This window comes from Anolis carolinensis, chromosome 2, assembly GCF_035594765.1.
Source record: "Anolis carolinensis isolate JA03-04 chromosome 2, rAnoCar3.1.pri, whole genome shotgun sequence".
Taxonomy (NCBI): domain Eukaryota; kingdom Metazoa; phylum Chordata; class Lepidosauria; order Squamata; family Dactyloidae; genus Anolis; species Anolis carolinensis.
Window position 1 is genome coordinate 132,821,017 of NC_085842.1, and position 23,012 is coordinate 132,844,028.

The window sequence follows — 23,012 nt, forward strand, 5'->3', positions numbered from 1 at the left end:
ATATTCACAGCAAAAGTAGGGAATATTAATAACCACAACAACAACTGAACTTCAGGACAAGCAATAACTCTTAATCTAGCTGACTCAAGCAAATAGAGTAAGTTATTAGAGGAAGGCAAAGCAAAATTTCCAAATTAATTTTGAAACATTTTTCCTTCTTGATTCCAAGAATGAAAACAGTCTTGTCATGAAGGCAAGGTTCACCAGCTGAGTGATGTTTCCATCATTACATCTCTATAAACTTGTTGTGCCTGTCTTCCCCAGGCTGAAGAAATAAGGGTAGTCATGAAACTTCAGCAGTAAAATGTGAGGACATTTCAAATATATTTAAAGTCTAGACTTTCAAATCTATTAAATAGATTACCTAAGATTCAATGACATTTCTTTTCAGAGTTGCTTGTGAGCAGATCCAAGCAATCCACTGAAGACTGTTCTCCCCATTTTGCTTTTGGAGAAAGAAAGATTGATGACCTCACCTTTGTTTACCTCATGAAGTAAAACCCCCAGAGATGGTGCCTTCCTGAAATTCAGCTGTCTCATCTTCTTGATTTCAGCTTTTACCTTCTTAAATGACTCAGAATACAAGCTCTACTTACAAAACTTAATTTTCTCCATGACAGGAAATGGGCGGCCGTGAAGTATGCACCCAGGAAGTATGAGTGGATTCCCAAAACCAACAAAATGAGTCACCTACCCTACTTTTTCTCTAGGGCAGCTCCACCCTTTGCAGGAGGCATGACCTGGGCACACACCTCCTTCCCTGTTCAAGGGAAAGGATGAAATACAATAATTCTCTACCCAATGGGAAGCATCGCTGATAGCAAGTCAGCAAGAGAAAATCTGGAAATGGAACACAATTCAGAAGATGCTCTGCTGCATTGATTTCTGCACACAGTCCAACCCACTTACTGTTTTTAGATCTTAATAGAGCTTCACACCCAGAAAATGAGTTCATCGCAGGAGGTGGAGCTGGGGAAGGTTTGAAGAAAATACATAATTTCATTGTTACTTAAAAATGAGATTCGTGGATAAAGAATACCACAGCCACCCACACTGGAACCCAGCGTGCTCATCATTACTGAGTTACTCAGATGGCACCCCTTTTCCATAGCTATATCGACCATGTGCTCACTGCAGAGAAGGACAAACCCATATAGCAGAGGCCATGAAGATTACATCCAGTGAATCGCTGTCATAAACTGCAGGGAGGTTGAACTTTACACACAAGAAACTATCTTACACTCTTTGTCAATCTCTAGTCCAGAGTTCTCTGCTCCAGTGCTGGATTCCAGACATCTCTGGACTGCTCATTCCATTGATTATGATGGGTAGGGCTCAAGGGAATTGCAGTAAATACTGAGCACAGATGTATCAAGTTCTTATCCTGTAGAATCAAAACTTGAAAGGGACCACAAGGACTATCCGGTCCAAACCGGTCCTACAGGAATATGCAATCAAAGCATTCCCGACAGATGGCCATCCGGACTCTGTTTAAAAACTCCAAGGAAGTAGTCCACCACAAGCAGTGAGATCCACTGTCAAATAGCTCTTGCCATCTGGAAGTTCTTCCTGATGTTTACACAGAATCTCTTTCTCTCTATTTTAAATCTATTTGTCCCTGTCCAAGCCACTGAAGCAGCAGAAAGCAACCTGGTTCCTTTTTCAATATGACACCCTTTCAAACATTTGAACATGGATATGTCAGAGGCCCCACAGCATTATCACAAACACAAAAGGGCATGAACCTGCCAGTGGCTGCTTAACAACAACTTCTTCAATAGGCCAAACATTCCTCTCATGTCAAGTCTACTATGACTGGCAGAAAACCTTTTCCTCATCTTGCTTAAACCGGAAGTGCCAACGGAAGGGCACGCAAGCCCAGGGTCTTCTCACTAAACTCCATTCTCTGTTTAGAGATCAGCGGGCGGGGGGGGGGGGGGGGGAGAGAGTAAGAGGGATGATTATGAGTGGAATTCAAAGGCATTGCATGGGTGTATGTGGGAGTATGTGATTCACAAGACTTTAGTGAGCATCAGGGAGAATAAATGAGCAATACCACCCTGTCACCACCACCCACGACACCTCACTCACCCCATCTCATCTGATCTTAGAAATTAAGCAGAGCTGGACCAGGAGGATGGGAGGCTACAAGGAAATTCCAGGATTGGTTAGTACTTGGATGGGAGGCTACCAGGAAATTCTAGGAACCAATCTTGCAGAAACTCAAGAATTGACAAAACCCTGCTAGATGGACCAATGTTATGACTCAGTTTAAGACAGCTTTACCATGTCACACAGTATGAGCTTTCATAGCTACCAATGAAGGGGAAGCAATAAAGACGTAGAGACCTTGAGGCCACAGAAACTACTAGATGGCAGTCTAGTTAAATAACAGAGGTCTGTGAGCCGGAGGGGGGGAGGGGGAGGGAGGGGAGGAGGCACAGACTGAAGGGAACACAGTGGCATGAGGGAACAGCCTTGGATGGGCAGAGCAGCTTTTTGCCTGAGGCAGCAAAACACATGCCAGTCAGTTCCAGAGATCAGCATTTTCCTTCTGGCTTCTACAAGGTTGAGGATAAAGTTCTGCCTTCTAAAAACACATCTCCCTTTGCCTCCTTGACCCCATCCCCATCGTCCCCCTTCTACAGCAACACGATGTTACTGCTGCTGATGAAAATGTCCCTTGTCTTGGGTCAGGACATCCCTTTTGGCAAACACCTGGTGCCTTCCTCTGGAGGAGCTCCAAGTGCAAGACGCAGGGAGCTGTGAGTTAATTAAGTCTGAGTAATAATATACACCAGTTAGAACACTTCCCAGACATTTTCACTCCACATGTGTAGAAAGAAAATCTCTTGAGGGTTGACAGGCAGGGCCTGGTAGGACACTGCTGGCAGGAGCTAGCTGCAAAACACCTATTTGGAGTGGCACTGGTCAAGGCATGGCCTTGGAAGAAGCACTTGTAATAATGTGTCCTTCAGCATGCAAAGAGTGCTTTACCAGGACTGTAGCTATGGAGGCCTCAAAATGAGGACACTGGCTCCCAATGAACATTTCTTTCAGTCCTCAAATTTTTAACATTACAGAGAGGGAGACAGAAAACTGTTCACCCCCAGCATTGTTCTATTTGCTGTGTTAGCATTCCTTCAGGAACTTTGGCTGCTCATTTTCTTTGGATACCTAAACTTTATCTCTCAATGCTCAACGAATGCTTTAAAATACTGCAATCCTAGAAATTGGAGGTGTCACTGGTGGTGCAATGGGTTAAACCCTTGTGCTAGCAAGATAGCTTTCCAAAACGTTGGTGGTTTGAATCCAGGGAGCGGGTTGAGCTCCAGTCTGTCAGCTCCAGCTTCCCATGCGGGAACATGAGAGAAGCCTCCCACAGGATGGTAAAACATCCGGACATCCTCTGGGCAACGTCCTTGCAGATGGCCAATTCCCTCACACCAGAAGTGACTTGCAGTTTCTCAAGTCACTCCTGACACAGAAAAAAAATTGGGGACTGAAGAAATATTTTAGAAATGGAGGAAAGTGCCCCCTTTTTGTTCTTCCTGTAACTAAACCCCTGTGCCTTGCCCTTTTATCCACATAGATACTGTGGACCAGGAGCTATTGTGTGCACATGGGCATGTGTTTTAATGTTCCCACAGCAAGAGTTTGCTGCCTTCAAGACCAGTAAAGGACCAGGAACACCTTTTTTCAGCACTATTGGGAGTGTTTGCCTCTGGAACCCACCAAGGATGTTAAAAGCAGTAAGTTGCATTAAACACAACATTTCCACCACACAAGGAGAGGGAAACAGAAACTGCGGGGCAGATAAGACAGCAGCAGCAACCAGTCACATATGAAATTACTGCAGTGACCTTGACTGAAAGCCATTGTCAGGTGGGGAAGGCATGCCATCCGAGGAGGAGAGGAAGGAAGATGTCTTGGGGGCCTTCAGAAGTCCCTTCCCTGCCTTGTCATTTTCCAGAAGAGCCACAATATTCCTCTGTAGCCACAAGAATCTATTTCCTAAATTGAGACGCAAGGCTTCCTAGGCTGCAAGAGAAAGCATACATGTTTTGCATGGCTCCTCATAGAAATCATTTGTTCTTCACAGGACTAGGGTGTTAGGACTTGCTAGTGAGTACACACAAGAATTCTATGTCTCACTGCCCCACATCTCCAGGAACAACAGAAAATGCTATTTACTCCAGAAATGCACAACTCCACTGGGAGAAAAAAATTAAATGGAGGGGCATACTGTAAAAGTTGAAATTGCTCATATCCATCCCTTGCTACTTCCCCCTCTTTCCCCTCCCCTCTCTTTGGGAGGAAAAAGGAAGATCATTGGGGCAGGAACATGTGTGCAAAGGGAGGAAAGGAAGCAAAGTAACAAATAAAGTTAAGGAAGGAGATGGGTGAGCAAATGAGCACGGGCAATGGAGGGAAGTCCCTGGCAAAGTGCAGGAAGCCCTGCATCTATTTCAAAGGACTACAGGCAGGCTGGGAGCATGAGAGCTGAAAACTCAAGCCATTTCCTCAGTAAGATTGCCACCTCCTGAAACTGTAAGGCCAAATATCTAAGGATTTCCCCTCTGGTGAAGAGCAGACTGATTTGCTCCCAGTTCATGAACTCTCTTCACTTAATTTTACTCTATCCCTTCACTCTTCTCCCTAACTCCCCTTTTCAGAAAACAACAGGTCAACTTTTTTTTTTGATGTCAGGAGCGACTTGAGAAACTGCAAGTCACTTCTGGTGTGAGAGAATTGGCCATCTGCAAGGACGTTGCCCAGGGGACGCCCGGATGTTTTGATATTTTTATCATCCTTGTGGGAAGCTTCTCTCATGTCCCCGCATGGAGCTGGAGCTGATAGAGGGAGCTCATCCACGCTCTCCCCAGGTAGGATTCGAACCTGGCAGCTTTCAGATCAGCAATCCAACCTTCAAGTCACAAGGGTTTAATCCACTACGCCACCGGGGGCTCCTATATAACAGGTCAACATCAATAGCACTTGCCAGAATAATTAAGACATTAAAGGCAGTGCTTTTCTTCCCCACTTTGATCTCTGAATTAATTAACAAGAGAAGTAGAGCAGCAACAGCCTGTATGGCAAAGCCCCCCAGTGGTGCCGTGGGTTAATAATAATAATAATAATAATAAAACTTTATTTATACTCCGCCACCATCTCCCCGCGGGGACTCAGGGCGGCTCACATGGGGCAAGGCCCGAACAATACAATTGAGCAAAAAACCACAGAATAAACCACTGAGCTGCTCAACTTGAGACCAAAAGGTTGGCGGTTCGAGTCTGGGGAGCTGGGTGAGTTCCTGTTGTTAGCCCCAGCTTCTGCCAACCTAGCAGTTTGGAAACATGCAAATATGAGTAGATCAATAGGTACCACTCCAGAGGGAAGGTAATGACGCTCCATGCATGCCGACCACATGACCTTGGAGGTGTCTACGGACAACGCCAGCTCTTCGGCTTAGAAATGGAGATGAGCACCAACCCTCAGAACTGGGTATGACTAGACAATGTCAGGGAAAACCTTTACCTTTACTACTATGGCAAAGTAGTTTGAGAGCTGGGACCCTGATTTCAAACCCCCACTCAGCCATGGAAACCCACTGGATAATCTTGGGCAAGTCACACTCTCTCAGCCTCAGAAAAAAAGCAAAGGCAAAACCGCTCCGAACAACTCCTGCCTGCAAAACCCTGTGATAGGGACGCTCTAAGTTCAGCCTGCAACTAGAGAGCAACCCAAGAGTCCTGGGCATCCTGCCTTGATCTGAGGTGGGATGAGTCAAGACAGTGAAACATAACCAAGGGGGCAAGGCAAGGTCTTGGAGTCTCCACAGCAGTGGTTCCCAACCTGTGGTCTGCGGACCACCAGTGGTACCCAAAAACTAAAATATGATGTGCAGCCTCACCGTTACTACACTGTTGCAATGAAAGTGACTAGTCTCATGAAACTGTCTTATAGTGCAGATGCACCGGCAACGGCAACCAGGAGGGGACAGGCAAGGCAAATACCCACCAACATCAAGCCTTCTGCCTGCTGCTTCTCCTCCTCCTCCCTCCCTCCCTCCCCCTGAATGGAGCATTTCCATGCGGTGCCTGGAAGCAGGGGTGCCTGGGTGTCTTCATTTTTAGGCCTGTTCCTGGGGTTATTTGGGGTGATGATTCAGAAAATTACCACAATATTCCTCTGTAGACCACATCAGCTTTAGATTATTAAATATAGTTTTCTGTGGGTGAGCAGATGGTGACTACTGGATGACATATGCTCTGTATCAGAAACTAGAGCTGATGTGGTCTATCCAATGCAATTTTCAGCACACCAGATAACCAAACCGAATCTAAAGTTGACTAAAAACTGATTTGTAACCCCTTTGGTACTAATGTTGGAGAATGGTCCCAGGTGATATAAAAAAAAAAGGTTGGGAACCAGTGGCGTCTGGGCCTGTGTCTTCTTTTTCACTTCACCCACTTCAAAACATGATAAGCTGCACTTTCGGATCCCAAAGTCCCCCTAGGGCAGTGGCTCTCAACCTAGGGGTCTCCAGATGTTTTTGTCCTTCAACTCCCAGAAATCCCAACCAGTTTACCAGGGATTTCTGGGGGCTGAAGGACCCCAGGTTGAGAATCACTGCCCTAGGACGACGCCAGGGACACAAGGACTGGGAAATATGAGCCAACCGGGAGACTGACTGCGGGATCGGGGAAGAGGAGCAGGAGGAGGAGGAGGCAACTTTCAGCGCCTGGTTGGCGGAGGAAAGGGGGGGGCAGAGCATGTGCCGGGACCCTTGGGCCGGGGACTCCTCCGCCGCCCCCTCCCCGCCGCCCTTTCCCCCGGAGCCCCTTCTCGCGCGGGGAGGGGCAGGGAGGGGGGCGGAGTGGCGCGCCAGGCAACATCCGAGCTCTGTATTGCCAGAACAGCCGGCATTACATAATCCTGCTGAAACTCGTTGCCATCCTGAGTTGACCCCCCTCTCAAAGCAAGGGGAAGGGGGGTGGGGGTCTCGGTGTCAACACCAACACACACAAGCACACCTTGAAGAAATCACAGAGGCGGCGGGAAGGAGGAGCTGCCAGGCGGAGAGGGAGGCCAGGTCCCTCCAAAGCACTGCGGGCCGAGGGAGGAGGAGGCAGGGAGAGGGGCCCGGAGGAGAGCGGAGAGGACACGGGGACACACTCACACACACACCAGCTACCTTTGGCAGCGCCATTGAAGAGAGAAAGAGCCCAGCGGGAAACTTCAGGCGGGGGAAATGGGGCGGCTTTCCTGGCCGAAGCAGCATTGCCCGCCAGCCTGGCTGCAGTCGGGGAGAGAGAGCCCTGGCGTCCAGAACTTTCCTCCCTCCCTCTCGGCTTCCTTCCTTCCTTCCCTCCCTCTGCGCGCCAAGGGCTACCTGGCTGCGGCTCCTCCTGCTTCCTGGCTCCTTCTCGGCGCTCTTCTGGCTCTTCTGCCGGGGCGGGTGGCCTCCTCCCCTCCGGCAGCAGGGAGGACGAGGAGGAGGAGGAGGAGTCCGCGGGAGCTGCCCCCGTCCGACCCCGGTCCCCCGCCTCGCTCCCCTAGACCCTCCGCGCCGGGCAAGGGGAGCCGCCCCCCATCTCCTCCCCTCCCAAGGCTGGGCTCCCGGTTCTCTGCAGGGCAGAGCAGAGGCCGGGATGCGCAGCTCCTCAGCCCAGCCGGGTGCCTTTCCTCAGGGAGCCCCGACCTGGCCCCAAGGAGAGAGAGCGAGCGAGCAGGGAAGCCGAAGGCAGGCACTCCTGGGGTTTAACCCCTTCGGAAAGGAGAGCGGGGAAGGGGGCTGGAGGTGGCGACGATGCCTTCGCGGTTTGTTCGGAGACTCGGAGCCACTCCGTGCTCGCTTTCCTATTTGCCCTGCTCAGCGGAGCCCGCGTGCCTCTCCACCACTCCGCGCAGCCCTCCCCCGCGGGACGGTGACGGGCCTCCTGCGCGTGGGCCTCCCCGGGGGGCGGGGGCGGGGGGCGGGAGGCGGAAGCAGCGGCGTCACGAGGGGGAGGGGGGCCAGCCACGCCGAGTGACGCCATCCAAAGCCGTGACACCCACGGGACGACCTGTGGGATGTTTGTGCAGGGCTTGGGCAGAAATGCATTATGACGTTTTATATGTGTGTGTATGTGTGTGTATCCCTTTAGTTAGGTATAACCACAAAAAGTTTTAGAAAGTCCAACTGATATGTAGGGATCAATACATTGATTGTAATAACCTTTTGCTCTTCTAATGCAGGCATGGGAAAACTTTGGCCCTCCAGATGATTTGGACTTCAACTCCCATAATTCCTATCAGCCTACTGGCTGTTTGCCCATGCCTGTTCTAACGTGTTCAGGTTAGACTGTCATGATTATTATTATTATTATTATTATTATTATTATTATTATTATTATTATTAAACTTTATTTGTACCCCGCTAGCATCTCCCGAAGGACTCGATGCGGCTTACAAAGGCCAAGGCCTCAACACACAATATAACAATACAAAACAAAAGGCAAATTAAAACAATTAAAACAGTATAAACAACAAGCAATAAACAATACGCTAAAACACAATAAAACTGGGCCGGGCCAGAGCAATGGGTACAAGATTAAAAGTGCTGATGTGACAGGTGATATATAAGGCTTATAGGGCAAGTGCAGAGTGCGATATACGATCTTAGTTCTAATAAAGTGCTTATGGGACTTGGTATTGGAGATTTGGAGATTTCCTATTAATCTGGGAAGGCACATTGGAACAGCCAGGTCTTCAAGTTCTTTCTGAAGACTGCCAATGTAGGGGCCTGTCTGAGATCCTTGGGGAGGGTGTTCCAGAGTCGGAACACCCTCCCCAAGTAAATGATTAAGTAAAGGTAAAGGTTTCCCTTTGACATTAAGTCCAGTCGTGTCCGACTCTAGGGGTTGGTGCTCATCTCCATTTCTAAGCCAAAGAGTCAGCGTTGTCTGTAGACACCTCCAAGGTCATGTGGCTGGCATGACTGCATGGAGCGTCGTTACCTTCCTGCCGAAGCAGTACCTATTGATCTAATCACATTTGCATGTTTCCTAACTGCTAGGTTGACAGAAGCTGGGAGCTAACAATGGGAGCTCCCCAGATTCAAACCATCAACTTTTTGGTCTGCAAGTTCAGCAGCTCAGTGGTTTAATTCGCTGCACCATCAGGGGCTCCACTGTCATGATTACCATGTTACAATGACACATCAAATTTTCCTGCCCTACAACCACACTCATGTTTTGTTTTGTTTGTAGTTACAGACAACCACAAACAACTTTTGTAGTTGTTTGTTGTTATGTGCAAAACACTTGTATTGTTTTTTCTGATATTTTAACTCCCATACTGCCGCATGGTCTGGTACAGGATGAGGCAATGCCATGAACTGCCGCACCACCAGGTGACACCAACCCTAGTGGTGCCAACCACTAGGCAGAAGAGAGATAAGCCTGGGTCCTTCTTCCTCTTCTCCCACAGAGCCATCAGATGCCAATAAGAAATAATCCCTCTCAACTCCAGCCCTCTGCAAGTCGCCTCTCTGCTACTTTGCTGCTGAATATGCATGCCCAGCATGGAACACATCTCACCACGTTAAAACAGTGGATGTGGCTCTTAATGAGACATGCCACATTATCATAGGATGTCTACACCCTACACCACTGGAGAAATTATACTGTTTGGCCAGTATTGCAGCACCAGACATCCTCTGGGAAGTTGCAGCCAGTAATGAAAGGTCCAAGGCAGCAACATCTCCAACCCATCCGTGTTCAGATATCAGCCAGCACGTCAATGCCTTAAATCAAGAAATCGTTTTCTGAGATCTACAGAGATACTCGCAGGAACACCTCAGCAAATGAGAGTCCAAAAGTGACAGGCTAAAACCCGGAAGCTCAAGCCATGGCTGATGCCAAGTGAGAGATTCTCCTGTGGGCACACAGATGCAGAGCCAACCTTAAGAAATGGGGCCACAAAGTGGAGTCCAGGGCATGCGAGTGTGGAGAAGAGCAAACCACAAGCCACCTGAGCCCTGCCACATGCACAATGGAGGTCCTTCTTATAGAAACACAAGAGGCACTCCAAGTACTGGTCAAACGACATTTAGTCTAATGCCAAGTTTTTAACTTTGAGTGTGTTTTTAAATACATTACAACTGTACCCTCGGTTCGTTTCTGATATGATAAATAAATGCATCTATGGTGTTAAAACTCTATGCTATATTACCTTTTGATCTTCTAATGTGTACAGGCCAGACTGTCATGATTACTGAGTTACAATGACACATCAAATCTACCTGCCCTTGTAGTTGCAGACAACAGTACAGTAGTTGTTTATTCTTATGTTCAAAACACTTGTGTCCCTTTTTCTGATATTTTAACTCCCATATTGCAGCATGATCTGGTACAGGATGAGGCAATGCGATGGTCCCTGTGTCATTCATTGGCTGTGGGTCCTGCCAACGTTCCAGGAAAGAAACAACTGCAACCAATGGGCAGAAATATGCTGCTATGCCTTGGCACACTAGGAAAAAACTTCTGCTTCCATACAGCCCCAAAAGAATTACTGTTAAAATAACTCTGCCTTTTCAGCTGATTGTGAATTAAAAATTAACTTATCCTACCCAAAAGACAGAACCATTGTGGTAGGGTTGTCTTTAGGACACCAGGAATTGAATATCCTCTTGACCATGGCAAGTTGGCAATCCACAGAGTAAACTTGAGCAAGTCACACTCTCTCAGCCTCAAAGGAACGCAAGGGCAAAGCTCCTCTGAATAAATCTTGCCAAGGAAACCCTGTGGTAGGGGCACCATAAAGCAGAAGCGACTTGAAAGTGCACAACCTCAATCTCCCCATGTGAGTATGCCTGAGTTTAAAGATCTTGCAGGGCAGCTTTCTCTCCACCCCAGCTCCATCAGTCTCAGGCACATATGATGAAGATGCAGGAGACAGTTTTCCCAGTCGCTGCTCCCAGACTCTGGAATTTCTTCATTTGGGAAATTACTTTGATCCCTGTTTCCATGAGTAGGCAAAGACCTTTCCATTTACTGAGACCTTTGAAGCTAAATTGTCTTGATGCAGAAAGACTTTAAAGTGGCTGCATTGCATTTTCATAATCATCATTACTATATTTTAACAGCCTTTAAAAACTTTTAAATTTGTTTGTAATATGATTGCCTGTTTTGAAACATTTGCCTTACTCCAGTTGTTTGTTTGTTTTGGCAATGAATGTTTGCCACTTACAGTAGAGTCTCGCTTATTCAACATAAACAGGCCAGCAGAACGTTGGATAAGCAAAAATGTTAGATAATAAGGAGGGATTAAGGAAAAGCCTATTAAACATCAAATTACATTATAATTTTACAAATTAAGTACCAAAACATCATGTTTTACAACAAATTTACAGAAAAAGCAGTTCAATACACAGTAACGTTATGCAGTAATTACTGTATTTACGAATTTAGCGCCAGAACATTACAATGTATTGAAAACATTTGACTACAAAAACATTGACTACTAAAAGGCAGACTGCGTTGGATAATACAGAACATTGAATAAGCGAAGGTTGGATAAGCGAGACCCTACTGTAGTTATTTTTGTCTGTAAACTGCCCTGAGTCCCTTCAGGCAGAGAGGGTGGGTTATAAATAAAGTATTATTATTATCTATGGTTTAACTGATATAAATAAAATACCAGCAAATATTACTGGAGTCACTTGCATATACAGTAGAGTCTCACTTATCCAAGCTTCACTTATCTAAAGTTCTGTATTGTCAAAGGCAGTCTGCCTTTTAGTAGTCATTGTTTTTGTAGTAAATGTTGCAATGTTTTGGTGCTAAATTCGTAAATACAGTAATTACTACATAACATTACTGTGTATTGAACTGCTTTTTCTGTCAATTTCTTGCAAAACATGATGTTTTGGTGCTTAATTTGTAAAAGCATAATGTAATTTTATGTTTAATAGGCTTTTTTCTTAACCCCTCCTTATTATCCAAGATTTTCGCTTATCCGATGTTCTGCCAGCCTGTTTATCTTGGATAAGTGAGACTCTACTGTATTGTGAAGTTGTGGAACAGGGGCCAACTTCTCATCACAGCACGCAGTAGTGACCTCCCCTGTCCAGAGCCTGACGATGTAAAGTGCAAACGCTAACATCCCCTCTGAACTGGATCCTGTATAGGGAAAAATTATGGAGTAAGGATACACTATGAGGTAGCTTAGACTGCAGGATTACATTTCAATCCCATTTTCCTTCAGCTGAGACCAGATCATAAGGTTCTTAGAAGGTCTCCCATTCAGAAATTGACTAAACTCAAACTTTCTTAGCTAGACTTATGATTCTTAGTGTAGTTTAGTGCTTTGAGTGTTGGACTATGGCTCTGGGTGACCAAACCCTATTCCGCCATGGAAACCCACAGGATGAACTTCGGCAAGGAACATATTCATATCTCTAGAGAAACGCAAAGGCAAATCTGCCCTAAATAAGGCATGCCAAAAAACTCCCACAAGTCTAGGATTACCTTAAAGTCACCATAAGCCACAAACAGTTTGAAAATAATCAATAGCAGCAGCAGCAGCAGCAACAACAACAAATTGCTTCCACTCTAATTGCTCTGGCCCAACATACACACAGAACAAGTACTGTAGCCCGTTTCTTCCTAGACCACTAGATAGCAACTCAGTTTTTACAGAGGGCAGATTTTTTGTTAGGAATACTCACAAGTTGAACCAGACTCCTGACATAGTCAAGGACACTTCCCAAGGGCTTTCCATCCTTCATCTCCTCCACAGCAACAGAAGGTATGTGGTGGAGCCTTCTCTTTGGATGGCTTAGCTGCCCACAATTATTTGCACTGTCCTCTAATTTGTGTATAAGAGTGAGTGGCCTGAGGGCCAAATTTGTCAAGATGTGTTGCACAACTAGGAATTTTGTTAATGACATACAGTGGCTAACACCCCCCAACATGTGGACCAGAACCTGCCATATGCAGTTAGTCAGGCAATCCTGTAGGGGAAAAATCCTCCTAAGGCAGCTTATGCACACACACATGTACATACATGTACATACATACAGGAACAGCATACCATTTCTATGTATAGTTGTGAAAGCTCGATAGTGAACAGAACAATAAAATAAACTCATTTGAGACATGGTCTTGGAGAAGGGATACTATCGATTACTAAAAATACAAATGGATGCTGGAGCAAATTAAGCCTGAACTCTCCCTAGAAGCCATGATGACTAAACTGTGACTGTCATACTTTAGACATTTCATGAGAAGACGTGACTCACTAGAAAAGACAATTATGCTTGGTACAGTAGAGGCCTTAGGAAAAAGGAAGTTACATTCCAAGTTGATTCTCAATGGAGGAAGCCACAATTGAGGATGGATTACAGTAGAGGAGGAAAGGATTAAAAGCCCCTCTGCCCTAGTAGGGGCAATATACTCTAATCAAAGAGCAAGGTTAAAAATAAATGGTCAACTATCAGACTACATTGACATACAAAAAGGGACTAGACAAGGCTGCCCGCCTTTATTGTTATTTATTATGGGACTATTATTTATTATGGGACTGGAAATCTTAAATGTTAGGATAAGAGAAGAGAAGGAAATTACTGGCTTTAAGACCAGTGGCCAAGAATTAAAAATTAGGGTTTATGCAGATGATATAGTCTATATCCTAACTAACCCACAACAAAGTATTTAAAAAGTATTGGATATAATTTAAAAATATGGTGATGTATCAGGATTCATTATAAATAAGGAGAAATCTAAGTTTTTAGTAAAAAAAATATAGATGCTAAAAGCTGTAAAAAACTGGAGGCCGCAGCAGACTGTGAAGTGATTTTAAAAGTAAAATATCTAGGTATATGGGTCACAAACAAAAATATCAATTTATTTCAGGATAATCATGTCAAAACATGGAAAGACACTAAAAAAATCTTACTAGATGGCAAACAATCCCACTAACATGGATGGGCAGAATTGCAGTAATAAAGATGATAGTACTCCCCAAAATGCTATTCCTGTTTCAAAATATGCCCATTATTAAAGGAATAAACATTTTTGAGAAATGGAAAAGAGAGGTTACTAATTTTATTTGGGCAGGAAAAAGAGCGAGCATAGCATACCGAAATTTAATTGACAATAAAGGAAGAGGGGGGCTAAGCTTACCCAATCTAAGGACCTATTTTGAGGCTGCAGCGCTGTCCTGGATGAAAGAATGGATAAAATTAGAAAACAAGACCCTATTAGATTTGGAAGGATATGGATTAAGATTCAGTTGGCACACATATATGTGGTATGATGGAGATAAACTAAATAAAGATTTTAATAAACATATAATTAGAGCGGGACTACTAGACATTTGGAAAAAATACAGAAAAGATATGGAACCAAAAACACCTGTTTGGCTGAGGCCACTAGAAGCAGTCACAAGACCAGCCCTAAGGGTAGAAACAAGAACATATAAAGAATACCTTATTAGAGAAAATGAAGAGTGGAAACTAAAAGGGTGGGAAGAATTGGAGATTAATGATTTTGATATCACCATTTGCATGAAAGATACAAAAAACATATGAGGGTAGGTTTCACAACCAAAAAATCAGAACTGGAAATAATATGGGAAAATGGAAACAAAGGGTTAATCTCCAGATTATACAAATACATATTAAGTTACAACTTGGAGGACAACACAGTCAAGACAGTAATGATATCATGGGCTAAGGACCTAGGTAGACCAACAGAATTGGATAACTGGCAATACCTATGGAACAAAGAATTCAAATTCACACTATCTGGATCAATTAGGGAGAATTAATATAAAATGTTTTATAGGTGCTATACCACCCCAGCAACATTGGCAAAAATAGACAAATCACAACAAGGTATTTGCTGGAGGTGTAGGAAACAAAAAAGGACATTCCTACATATGTGGTGGACCTGTGTGACCATACAGGCATTTTGGGATAAGGTAATTAAGGAGACAAATAAAATGCTACATAATAAGATTTTAAAAAGCTCAGGATTGTGTCTATTGGGTTTACATAGAGAAAACAACGATTAAAAAGACCAAGAAATATACCAATATAGCTTTGCCGTGGCAAGACTGACCATAGCCAAAGACTGGAAAGGGGGAAAAGGTTTAACTAAAAAGGATTGGAGGGAAAGATTGCTGGAATATATGCTAATGGCCAAAATTACCAATAACAGGAGGAACAAAAGTAATGAGGACCTTTTAGAAAAATGGAAGTTGACCATAGCATATCTGAATAGAGAGTCAGTAACATAGAGGAGCTCTGTTAAGAATGTAGGATTACTATGAACAAGGATAGATAAATTGGCTTAAAGGCTTCATAGTTCTTCAGTGTTGGAAGTCATGGTGAAGGTGCACGGGTGTGGGGAAGAGGTTTTATTTTGTGTGGGATAGGGGTTTTGGGTGCATGTTTAGTCTGTTGTGTGTATTACGTTGTATGCTATTGTTTGATTGTTAGGGTGAACTCTTATATTTTTAAAAAAAAATGAGTAGAAAGCCTAGATTAGTGGATAACATGCAGAAATAACAAGTCTATGTTTTAAGTTACTGATAATAATACAGTAGAGTCTCACTTATCCAACACTCGCTTATCCAACGTTCTGGATTATCCAACGCATTTTTGTAGTCAATGTTTTCAATACATCGTGATATTTTGGTGCTAAATTCGTAAATACAGTAATTACTACGTAACATTACTGCGTATTGAACTACTTTTTCTGTCAAATTTGTTGTAAAACATGATGTTTTGGTGCTTACTTTGTAAAATCATAACTTAATTTGATGTTTAATAGGCTTTTCCTTAATCCCTCCTTATTATCCAACATATTTGCTTATCCAACGTTCTGCTGGCCCGTTTATGTTGGAGAAGTGAGACTCTACTGTATGTACCCAATGTTAAAATTAACCGGTTGATTGACTAAAACGTAGATATGCATGTATACATCAAAATTATTGTTATCTGACTATATCGACTATAATTTGCTGTTCTGTTCTGCACCATAACTTTAATAAACTGTTTACCCAAAAAAAAAAAAAGCCCCTCTGCCCTCAAGGCCCCAATCCAAACTGACTACGCATACCTGCTATTTTTTAAAAATGAGTAGAAAGCCTAGATTGAAAATAACGGATAACATGTAGAAATAACAAGTCTATGTTTTAAGTTACTGATAATAATATGTACCCAATGTTAAAATTAACCGGTTGATTGACTAACGTAGATATGCATGTATACATCCAAATTATTGTTATCTGACTATATCGACTATAATTTGCTGTTCTGTTCTGTACCATAACTTTAATAAACTGTTTACCCAAAAAAAAAAAGCCCCTCTGCCCTCAAGGCCCGAATCCAAACTGACTACGCATACCTGCTATTTACTATTTAAAAGCCAATTGCCCCAAAGCCCCCTCATCTCTTAACCTCCAAACTGCCCATTAGTTTCTGGTCAAGGTACTAAGTGCTGGTTTTACAATTAAAGTCCTACATATTTGGGCTCCAGGTTACCTAAGGGATTGCCTTGTTTCATACAACCCATGAATTCAATCTGTACACTTAGTTCTTCTGGGGAATATTTACTTCAGTCATCCAGAATTAGGGTGACAAAAAGGGACTTTTTCTTCAGCCACCCTGTTTGTGGAATGGCCTGTCAATAGAGCTCTGGATACACTGTCTGCATTCAAATCAACATTAAATATCAGTCTCTTCTGATAGCTCTATCCAGATTATTTCTAAATTAAACTATGGAGCAATTGTTAAAATTATGGCTCAGTTAATATGTTTTGGTCTTATACATTAATTTAAACTGATGTTATATGTTTCAAATGGTTTATGTGTTTTTAACTGATTTTAGGTAGTGTGTTTTAACTTGTTCCCTGCCTCAACCTATGGGGAGAGGCTGGTAAGAAATAATACTGTCAATAATATTAATTGTATTTGTTTATTGTTGGACTTATATGTTAAAACTATCTTTTGTATGTTTTTTTTAATCTTAACTGTTTTGTAAAAGAAAACAATGTGATTAAAAATCTTGAAACTTTTTTTTTTCACAGCAGGACTTTGCTATGAGGGAGCCTTATGCTCTTTTAGTGTGTTTTTTATAGAGCTATATGAACGCTATAGTGACACAGATATGCACTAGGCTTGTCCGATCGATGGAAAAAATGTTTCAATTCTCGTTTCTAAAGTAGGGGCTGCCGGCTCTTCGATGTAGAAATTATTTCTAAATGTTTCACCCAAAAATTTTGGATATTTCCGAAAATTCGTAATGTTTCTAAAATGTTTCTAAAATGGTGGACGCGCATGCGCAATTGCCAAAAAACAGGAAACCAGGGGGGACTTTTCTGGGGGTCTCCCGCCGTCATTTCTTGAGCTATTCTCATCAAATTTGGTACAGTGGGAGAACACATTCCACACTCTTTACTCAACAAATTGCAGAATGTTTCCTGTCTCCTATGATTTTTGGCGAATTTTCATAACTTTTTATAATACACTATTTTTCAATATTTGAAAAAACCTGTTCCTGGTTTGAAAGTCTTATTTCCTGTTCAATTGGGTTCTTATCACTGTAAAAGTCCCTCTTCTACTTGTGTAGACTTTGGATTAGAAATGCAGCACACGCCAAGCAATGCCTTGACAGGATTGGCAACGTCCTTTGGAAACTATAAATTGCCTTTGAACCTTTTGATCAATGGTGCCACTGGCTGACCTTGTGATTACAAAAATGAAACTCTGGCTGAGGACTTTGGATTAGAAATGCAGCACACGCCAAGCAATGCCTTGGCAGGAGTGCCACTGTCCTTTGGAAACTATAAATTGCCTTTGAACCTTTTGATCAATGGTGCCACTGGCTGACCTTGTGATTGCAAAAATGAAACTCTGGCTGAGGACTTAGGATTAGAAATGCAGCACACACCAAGCAATGCCTTGACAGGATTGGCAACGTCCTTTGGAAACTATAAATTGCTGTGGACCCTCTATTGAATCAAATCAATGTCTGACTTTGTGATTGCAGAAATAAAGCTCAGCCCAAGGCTTGGGAATAGAAATGGAGCGTGAGGGAAGCAATGCTAATATATAATAATATATAATTTTCAAGCTCCCTCCTTTTAAGGCTTGGAAAGAAAGGCTTATGGGGTGATTGCTTTATTCCAAAAAAAGAAAAATAGAAAGGCAAAAGGTCTACCTCAGGAGAAGGAACCAACCCAAAGCTCAGCACTAGCAGGGAGGGACGCAGACTCCTTTGGGAAAAAAAATTCCCAACATCCACAGCAAGGACTCTGCCCCAAGCCCCAAGCCAATTTCCCCCCAACACAATATCTAAGCACTGCAGCAACCCTCTACCCCCAGTCACTTTGCCCTCTCAGCTTCACGGCGCGCGCGAACCACCCTCTCTCCTCGGTATCCCAACCCAGAATGGCTTGGCTCCGTGCGGAGGCGATTTTTATAGCGATTCTAAACATGGAAGCGGAGGACGCTAGCCCCCACCTTTTTTAGCCATCGTGGAAGACTCTGATTGGCAGCGAGCGGGAGCCATGTTAGGCTGCGCTAGGCTCCCGTTCATGTTAGGTTGCAGAAACAAATAATAATAATAATAATAATAATAATAATAATAATAATAATAATATTTAAAAAATATTTAAAAATGTTTATGGAGGAAAAAAATTAAGGAAAATTTTAAGACACAATTACAGAATGGGCCAATGATGGATCGTATTACATTGCCAGTAGCGCCCAGGGAAAACGTTTCAATACTCGTGTCAAAAAACGGGAACAATACGAAATAATTACGGTAGGGGAATTTTTACGACAATATGGACAACCCTAATATGCACATCTGCTTTATACTGCTAATGACACAATCATTTACATGGGTATTCAGAGATAATCCCTAATGAATTGAATGGGAAGGGCATTTAGGATTATATCCCTATTTTTTTTAAAAAGAAAATCCTCAAATACAATGTGGGTTTAGAGTGGTTACTTGACATCACAAAAGTAGGGCTAATGCCCAGGACATGCCTTTGAGCATTCACATGCATATCTGTGGCTATGCTGCTGGAAGGGGCCTGCTTGTTCAGACATTTGTTTAAATTCTATCAACCTGGTTTAGAACAAAAGGAATAGGCACACTTATGTACATACGTGTGTTATGCCTCTTGAATGTTATTTACAGCAAATAGAAGACAATATTGACAAAACTATGCAGGAACCTACCATCATAACTCACAGCCCTGCTGTGCACAGGAACAAGATCTGTATCTCTTGAGATCTACATTTGCCAAGGGGACACAGGCTGGCCACCTTGTCAGAAAAACCTTTGGGTTTTTCAACCACAAGTTAATTACTGAGGCTTTCTCCTAGGCAATCCCTCGTAGTTCGAGGATGATTGTCTTCCACCTTGGGGGGGGGGGGGTGTCCGTAGATCGCTGAAGAGACCTGTTCTTGATCTACATGTTCTCCCGCAGTGAGGACATCGGTTTCCAGGTGGAAGGCGGTCCTGGTCAGGGTTGGCTTGATGCTCCTTCCTCTTGGCAAGTTTCTCCCTTAAGCCCTCCATTTGTGCCTCTTCGAACTCCTCAGCACTGCTGGTCACAGCTGACCTCCAATTAGAGCGCTCAAGGGCCAGGGCTTCCCAGTTCTCAGTGTCTATGCCACAGTTTTTAAGGTTGGCTTTAAGCCCATCTTTAAATTACGTTTCCCGTTCTTGAGTTCAAAGTAGAGCAACTGCTTTGGGAGATGGTGATTGGGCATTCGGACAACGTGGCCAGTCTAGCGGAGTTGATGGCGTAGGAACATCGCTTCAATGCTGGTGGTCTTTGCTTCTTCCAGCATGCTGACATTTGTCCGCCTGTTTTCCCAAGAGATTTGCAGGGTTTTTCTGAGGCAACGCTGATGGAAGCGCTCCAGGAGTTTGGTGTGATGTCTGTAGACCGTCCACGTTTCGCAGGCGTAGAGCAGGGTTAGGAGGACAATGGCTTTATAAACAAGCAACTTGGTCTCTCTACGGATGTCCCGATCATCAAACACTCTCTGCTTCATTCTGAAAAATGCTGCACTCGCAGAGCTCAGGTGGTGTTGTATTTCAGTGTCAATGTTAACTTTTGTGGAGAGGTGGCTGCCAAGGTCCAATTGAAGGCTGAAGCATGAGGTTTTTAGACAAATAGATCTAATTTACATATGTTTTAATTGTTATAATGTATTTTAACGATGTATTTTTAGAGTTTTAATTGATTATACGTACTGTTTTTGTTTTATTATTATGTTCTTGGCATTAAATGTTGCCAACTGTTGTAAGCCGCCCTGAGTCCCCCCGGGTGAGAAGGGCGGGGTATAAATGCTGGAAATAAATAAATAAATAAATAAGGTAGCGGAAATGGTCAACGTTTTCTAATGTTACACCATTAAGCTGTATTCCTGGCACTGCAGAGGGATTAGCTGGTGCCTGTTGGAAGAGCACTTTGGGTTTCTCAATGTTCAATGAGAGGCCAAGCTTCTCGTATGCTTCTGCGAAGGTGTTTAGAGTGGCTTGTAGGTCTTCTTCTGAGTGCGCATAGACTACGTTGTCATCGGCATATTGGAGGTCTATAATGGATATTGTGGTGACCTTGGTTTTGGTTCTTAGTCTGCTGAGGTTAAATAGCTTGCCATCTGTCCGATAGATGATTTCCACACCGGTGGGAAGGTTCCCTTCAACAAGGTGATGGGAAGCTTCATAGCGATGAAGATGGAAAATAAGCTTGGGGCAATAACACATCCCTGCTTGACATCTGATTCCACCTTAAATGGGTCACTTTGGGAGCCGTTGCTGTCCAAGACTGTTGCCATCATGTCATCATGGAGGAGCCGCAGGATGTTCACAAATTTGTCAGGGCACCCAATTTTTTGGAGGATGGTCCAGAGAGCGCTGCAATCCACTGTGTCAAATGCCTTTGCAAGGTCAATGAATGCCATGTACAGAGGTTGGTTTTGTTCCCTGCATTTTTCTTGAAACTGTCTTGCAGTGAAGATCATGTCCACTGTTCCTCTGGAGTGACTGAAGTAGTTCTGGGATTCTGGGAGGGTGTCTTCTGAGACAGGGAGAAGGCGGTTTGCAAGGATTCTTGTGAGGATTTTCCCAGCGGAGGTTAGAAGGGAGATACCACGATAGTTCCCGCAGTCTGTTCTATCCCCTTTCTTGAAAAGGGTGATGTAAAGATGATGTGACAGGGAGGAATCCTTTTGATCCCACCGCTGCCACCAATTTGTGAAGAACTGAGGCAGGGAGGAATCCTTTTTTTGATCCCATCGCTGCCACCAATTTGTAAAGATGTGGGGTAGAGGAGGAATCTTTTTATTCACTTTAGATGGTAGCGTTACTTAAGTTTAGGATATGTGTGACAGAGGCTTGGATGTTGAAAGATAACAAGTTTATTTCAGGTACAGAGCTTAGTGGTTACAATTTGTTTCTCAGAGTTAAACTTTCTTAATCTGTTGCAAATATAACTTATGAGGAATACACTTTCAAAATACTTGCTCCTTTCCCTTGAGCAGTCTAAACCTGATCACTTTGGATCTAACCGGGATTACTTCCCCTTACTATTCAGACTCCACAATAAATATAAACAAGTCACCCAACTTGCTTAATTTGACACAACTAGAGACCTGAGTTTCCCTGGTTTTTCCTAACTTGGAACCAGTGTCTTCTCTGTGACTAAAAAACACACACTACCTAAAATAAGTCACCTTATTTTAGAATTGACTCAAATTCCCTCATTTGAGCCACCCTGATCCTCCACTTGAGAACCAGTCTTCACTGTAATTCCACCATTACAGACTGACCTGTTTTTAAAACATTCCCTCCTTTTTCCTTCAAACGCCGGTTGGCTCCGTCCCCGTTGCTAGGGTAACCTGCCTCAGAATGCTGAGTTGGTTACCTTCCCCCATGTATTGATAACTCCAGTACTTACCCATTTTAAACTTAGCCAAACATGACTTCTAAAACAAAATCAAACAAACATGTCATCCATAAATCAAAACAAAAACACACACTTCTTTACAGGTGATGATGTGAATAATCTAGAGGAATTGCGCAGACGTTTCTCCTTAACAGGCTGTTTTTCCCTGGTAAGCAGAAGTAGTAATGGTGCAGCTCTATTCTGCTTTGATCAGACCTCACCTGGAAGACTGAGTCCAATTCTGGGCACTACAATTAAAGAGAGAGATCAATAAGTTGGAACATGTCCAGGGGATCACAAGTAAAATGATCAAATGTCTGGAGAGGTTTAAAAAGCTGGGTCTGTTAAGCCTGCAGAAGAGAAGGTTGAGAGGAGACATGTTAGCCATGCATATATATGTGAAAGGGTGTCATAAGGAAGAAGGAGTAGGCTTGTTTTCTACTGCCCTGGAAACTATGATTCAAAGCAATGGGTTTAAATGATAGGAAAGAAGATTCCAACTGAACATTAGGAAGAACTTCCTGATTGAAAGCTGTTCAGCAGTGGAACTCTCTGCTTTGGAGTGGGTGGAAGCTCCTTCCTTGGAAGCTTTTAAACAGAGGCTGGATGGCCCTGTTGGAGGTGGTTTGATTGTGCTTTTCCTACATGGCAAAATGGGTTGGACTGGCTGGTCCATGTGGTCTCTTCCAACCCTATGATTCTATGAATCTTCTGATGAGTCCTAGAGCTGAGATTTATTTTGTGAAAAATACACCTGAGGATGACCAGCAGATGATGTCAACAGGCCACTAAAATATTCTGATGATTCTATGATTCTATAAGTGACTGGGAAACCCAGGAGGATTTCAAATGGAAAATGAAAGCAACGTGGCTGCAAACTATGCCTACATGCATCTAGCCTGTGGACTCAATAATCGTAAGGGGAAATGGACATTATCACTTAGAACAATTAGCCTTGGCAGTACTGATGATTTGCCCTTGTCTCTATGCTTGAAACTTCTCAACTTTGTTATCAAATACATTACGCTGTAAATCTCAGTCATACA

General features: G+C 43.4%; 2 protein-coding genes across 13 annotated transcripts in view; both read right to left on the reverse strand.

Moving 5' to 3' along the window:
• Positions 1-7,969, reverse strand: part of epn3 (epsin 3) — a 48,854-nt gene extending 40,885 nt beyond the window's left edge. For 4 of the 8 annotated variants that reach the window (XM_062970572.1, XM_016991373.2, XM_016991370.2 and 1 more), the window contains exon 1: positions 7,397-7,969. The gene's annotated coding sequence lies outside the window, so the exon portion shown is untranslated. Of the gene's footprint in view, positions 1-7,198; positions 7,338-7,396 lie in introns of those variants that run through there. The other 4 variants (XM_016991374.2, XM_016991375.2, XM_062970571.1 and 1 more) reach the window with 3 other exon arrangements.
• Positions 7,970-21,421: 13,452 nt separating this feature from the next.
• The window catches only part of mycbpap (MYCBP associated protein), a 44,849-nt gene continuing 43,258 nt past the window's right edge, over positions 21,422-23,012 (reverse strand). For 4 of the 5 annotated variants that reach the window (XM_062970574.1, XM_062970575.1, XM_016991368.2 and 1 more), the window contains exon 19: positions 21,422-22,214. In XM_062970574.1, coding sequence (XP_062826644.1) covers positions 22,065-22,214 — 150 coding nt within the window. In that variant the 3' untranslated portion in view covers positions 21,422-22,064. The remainder of the gene's footprint in view (positions 22,215-23,012) is intronic. The other variant, XR_010002858.1, reaches the window with a different exon arrangement.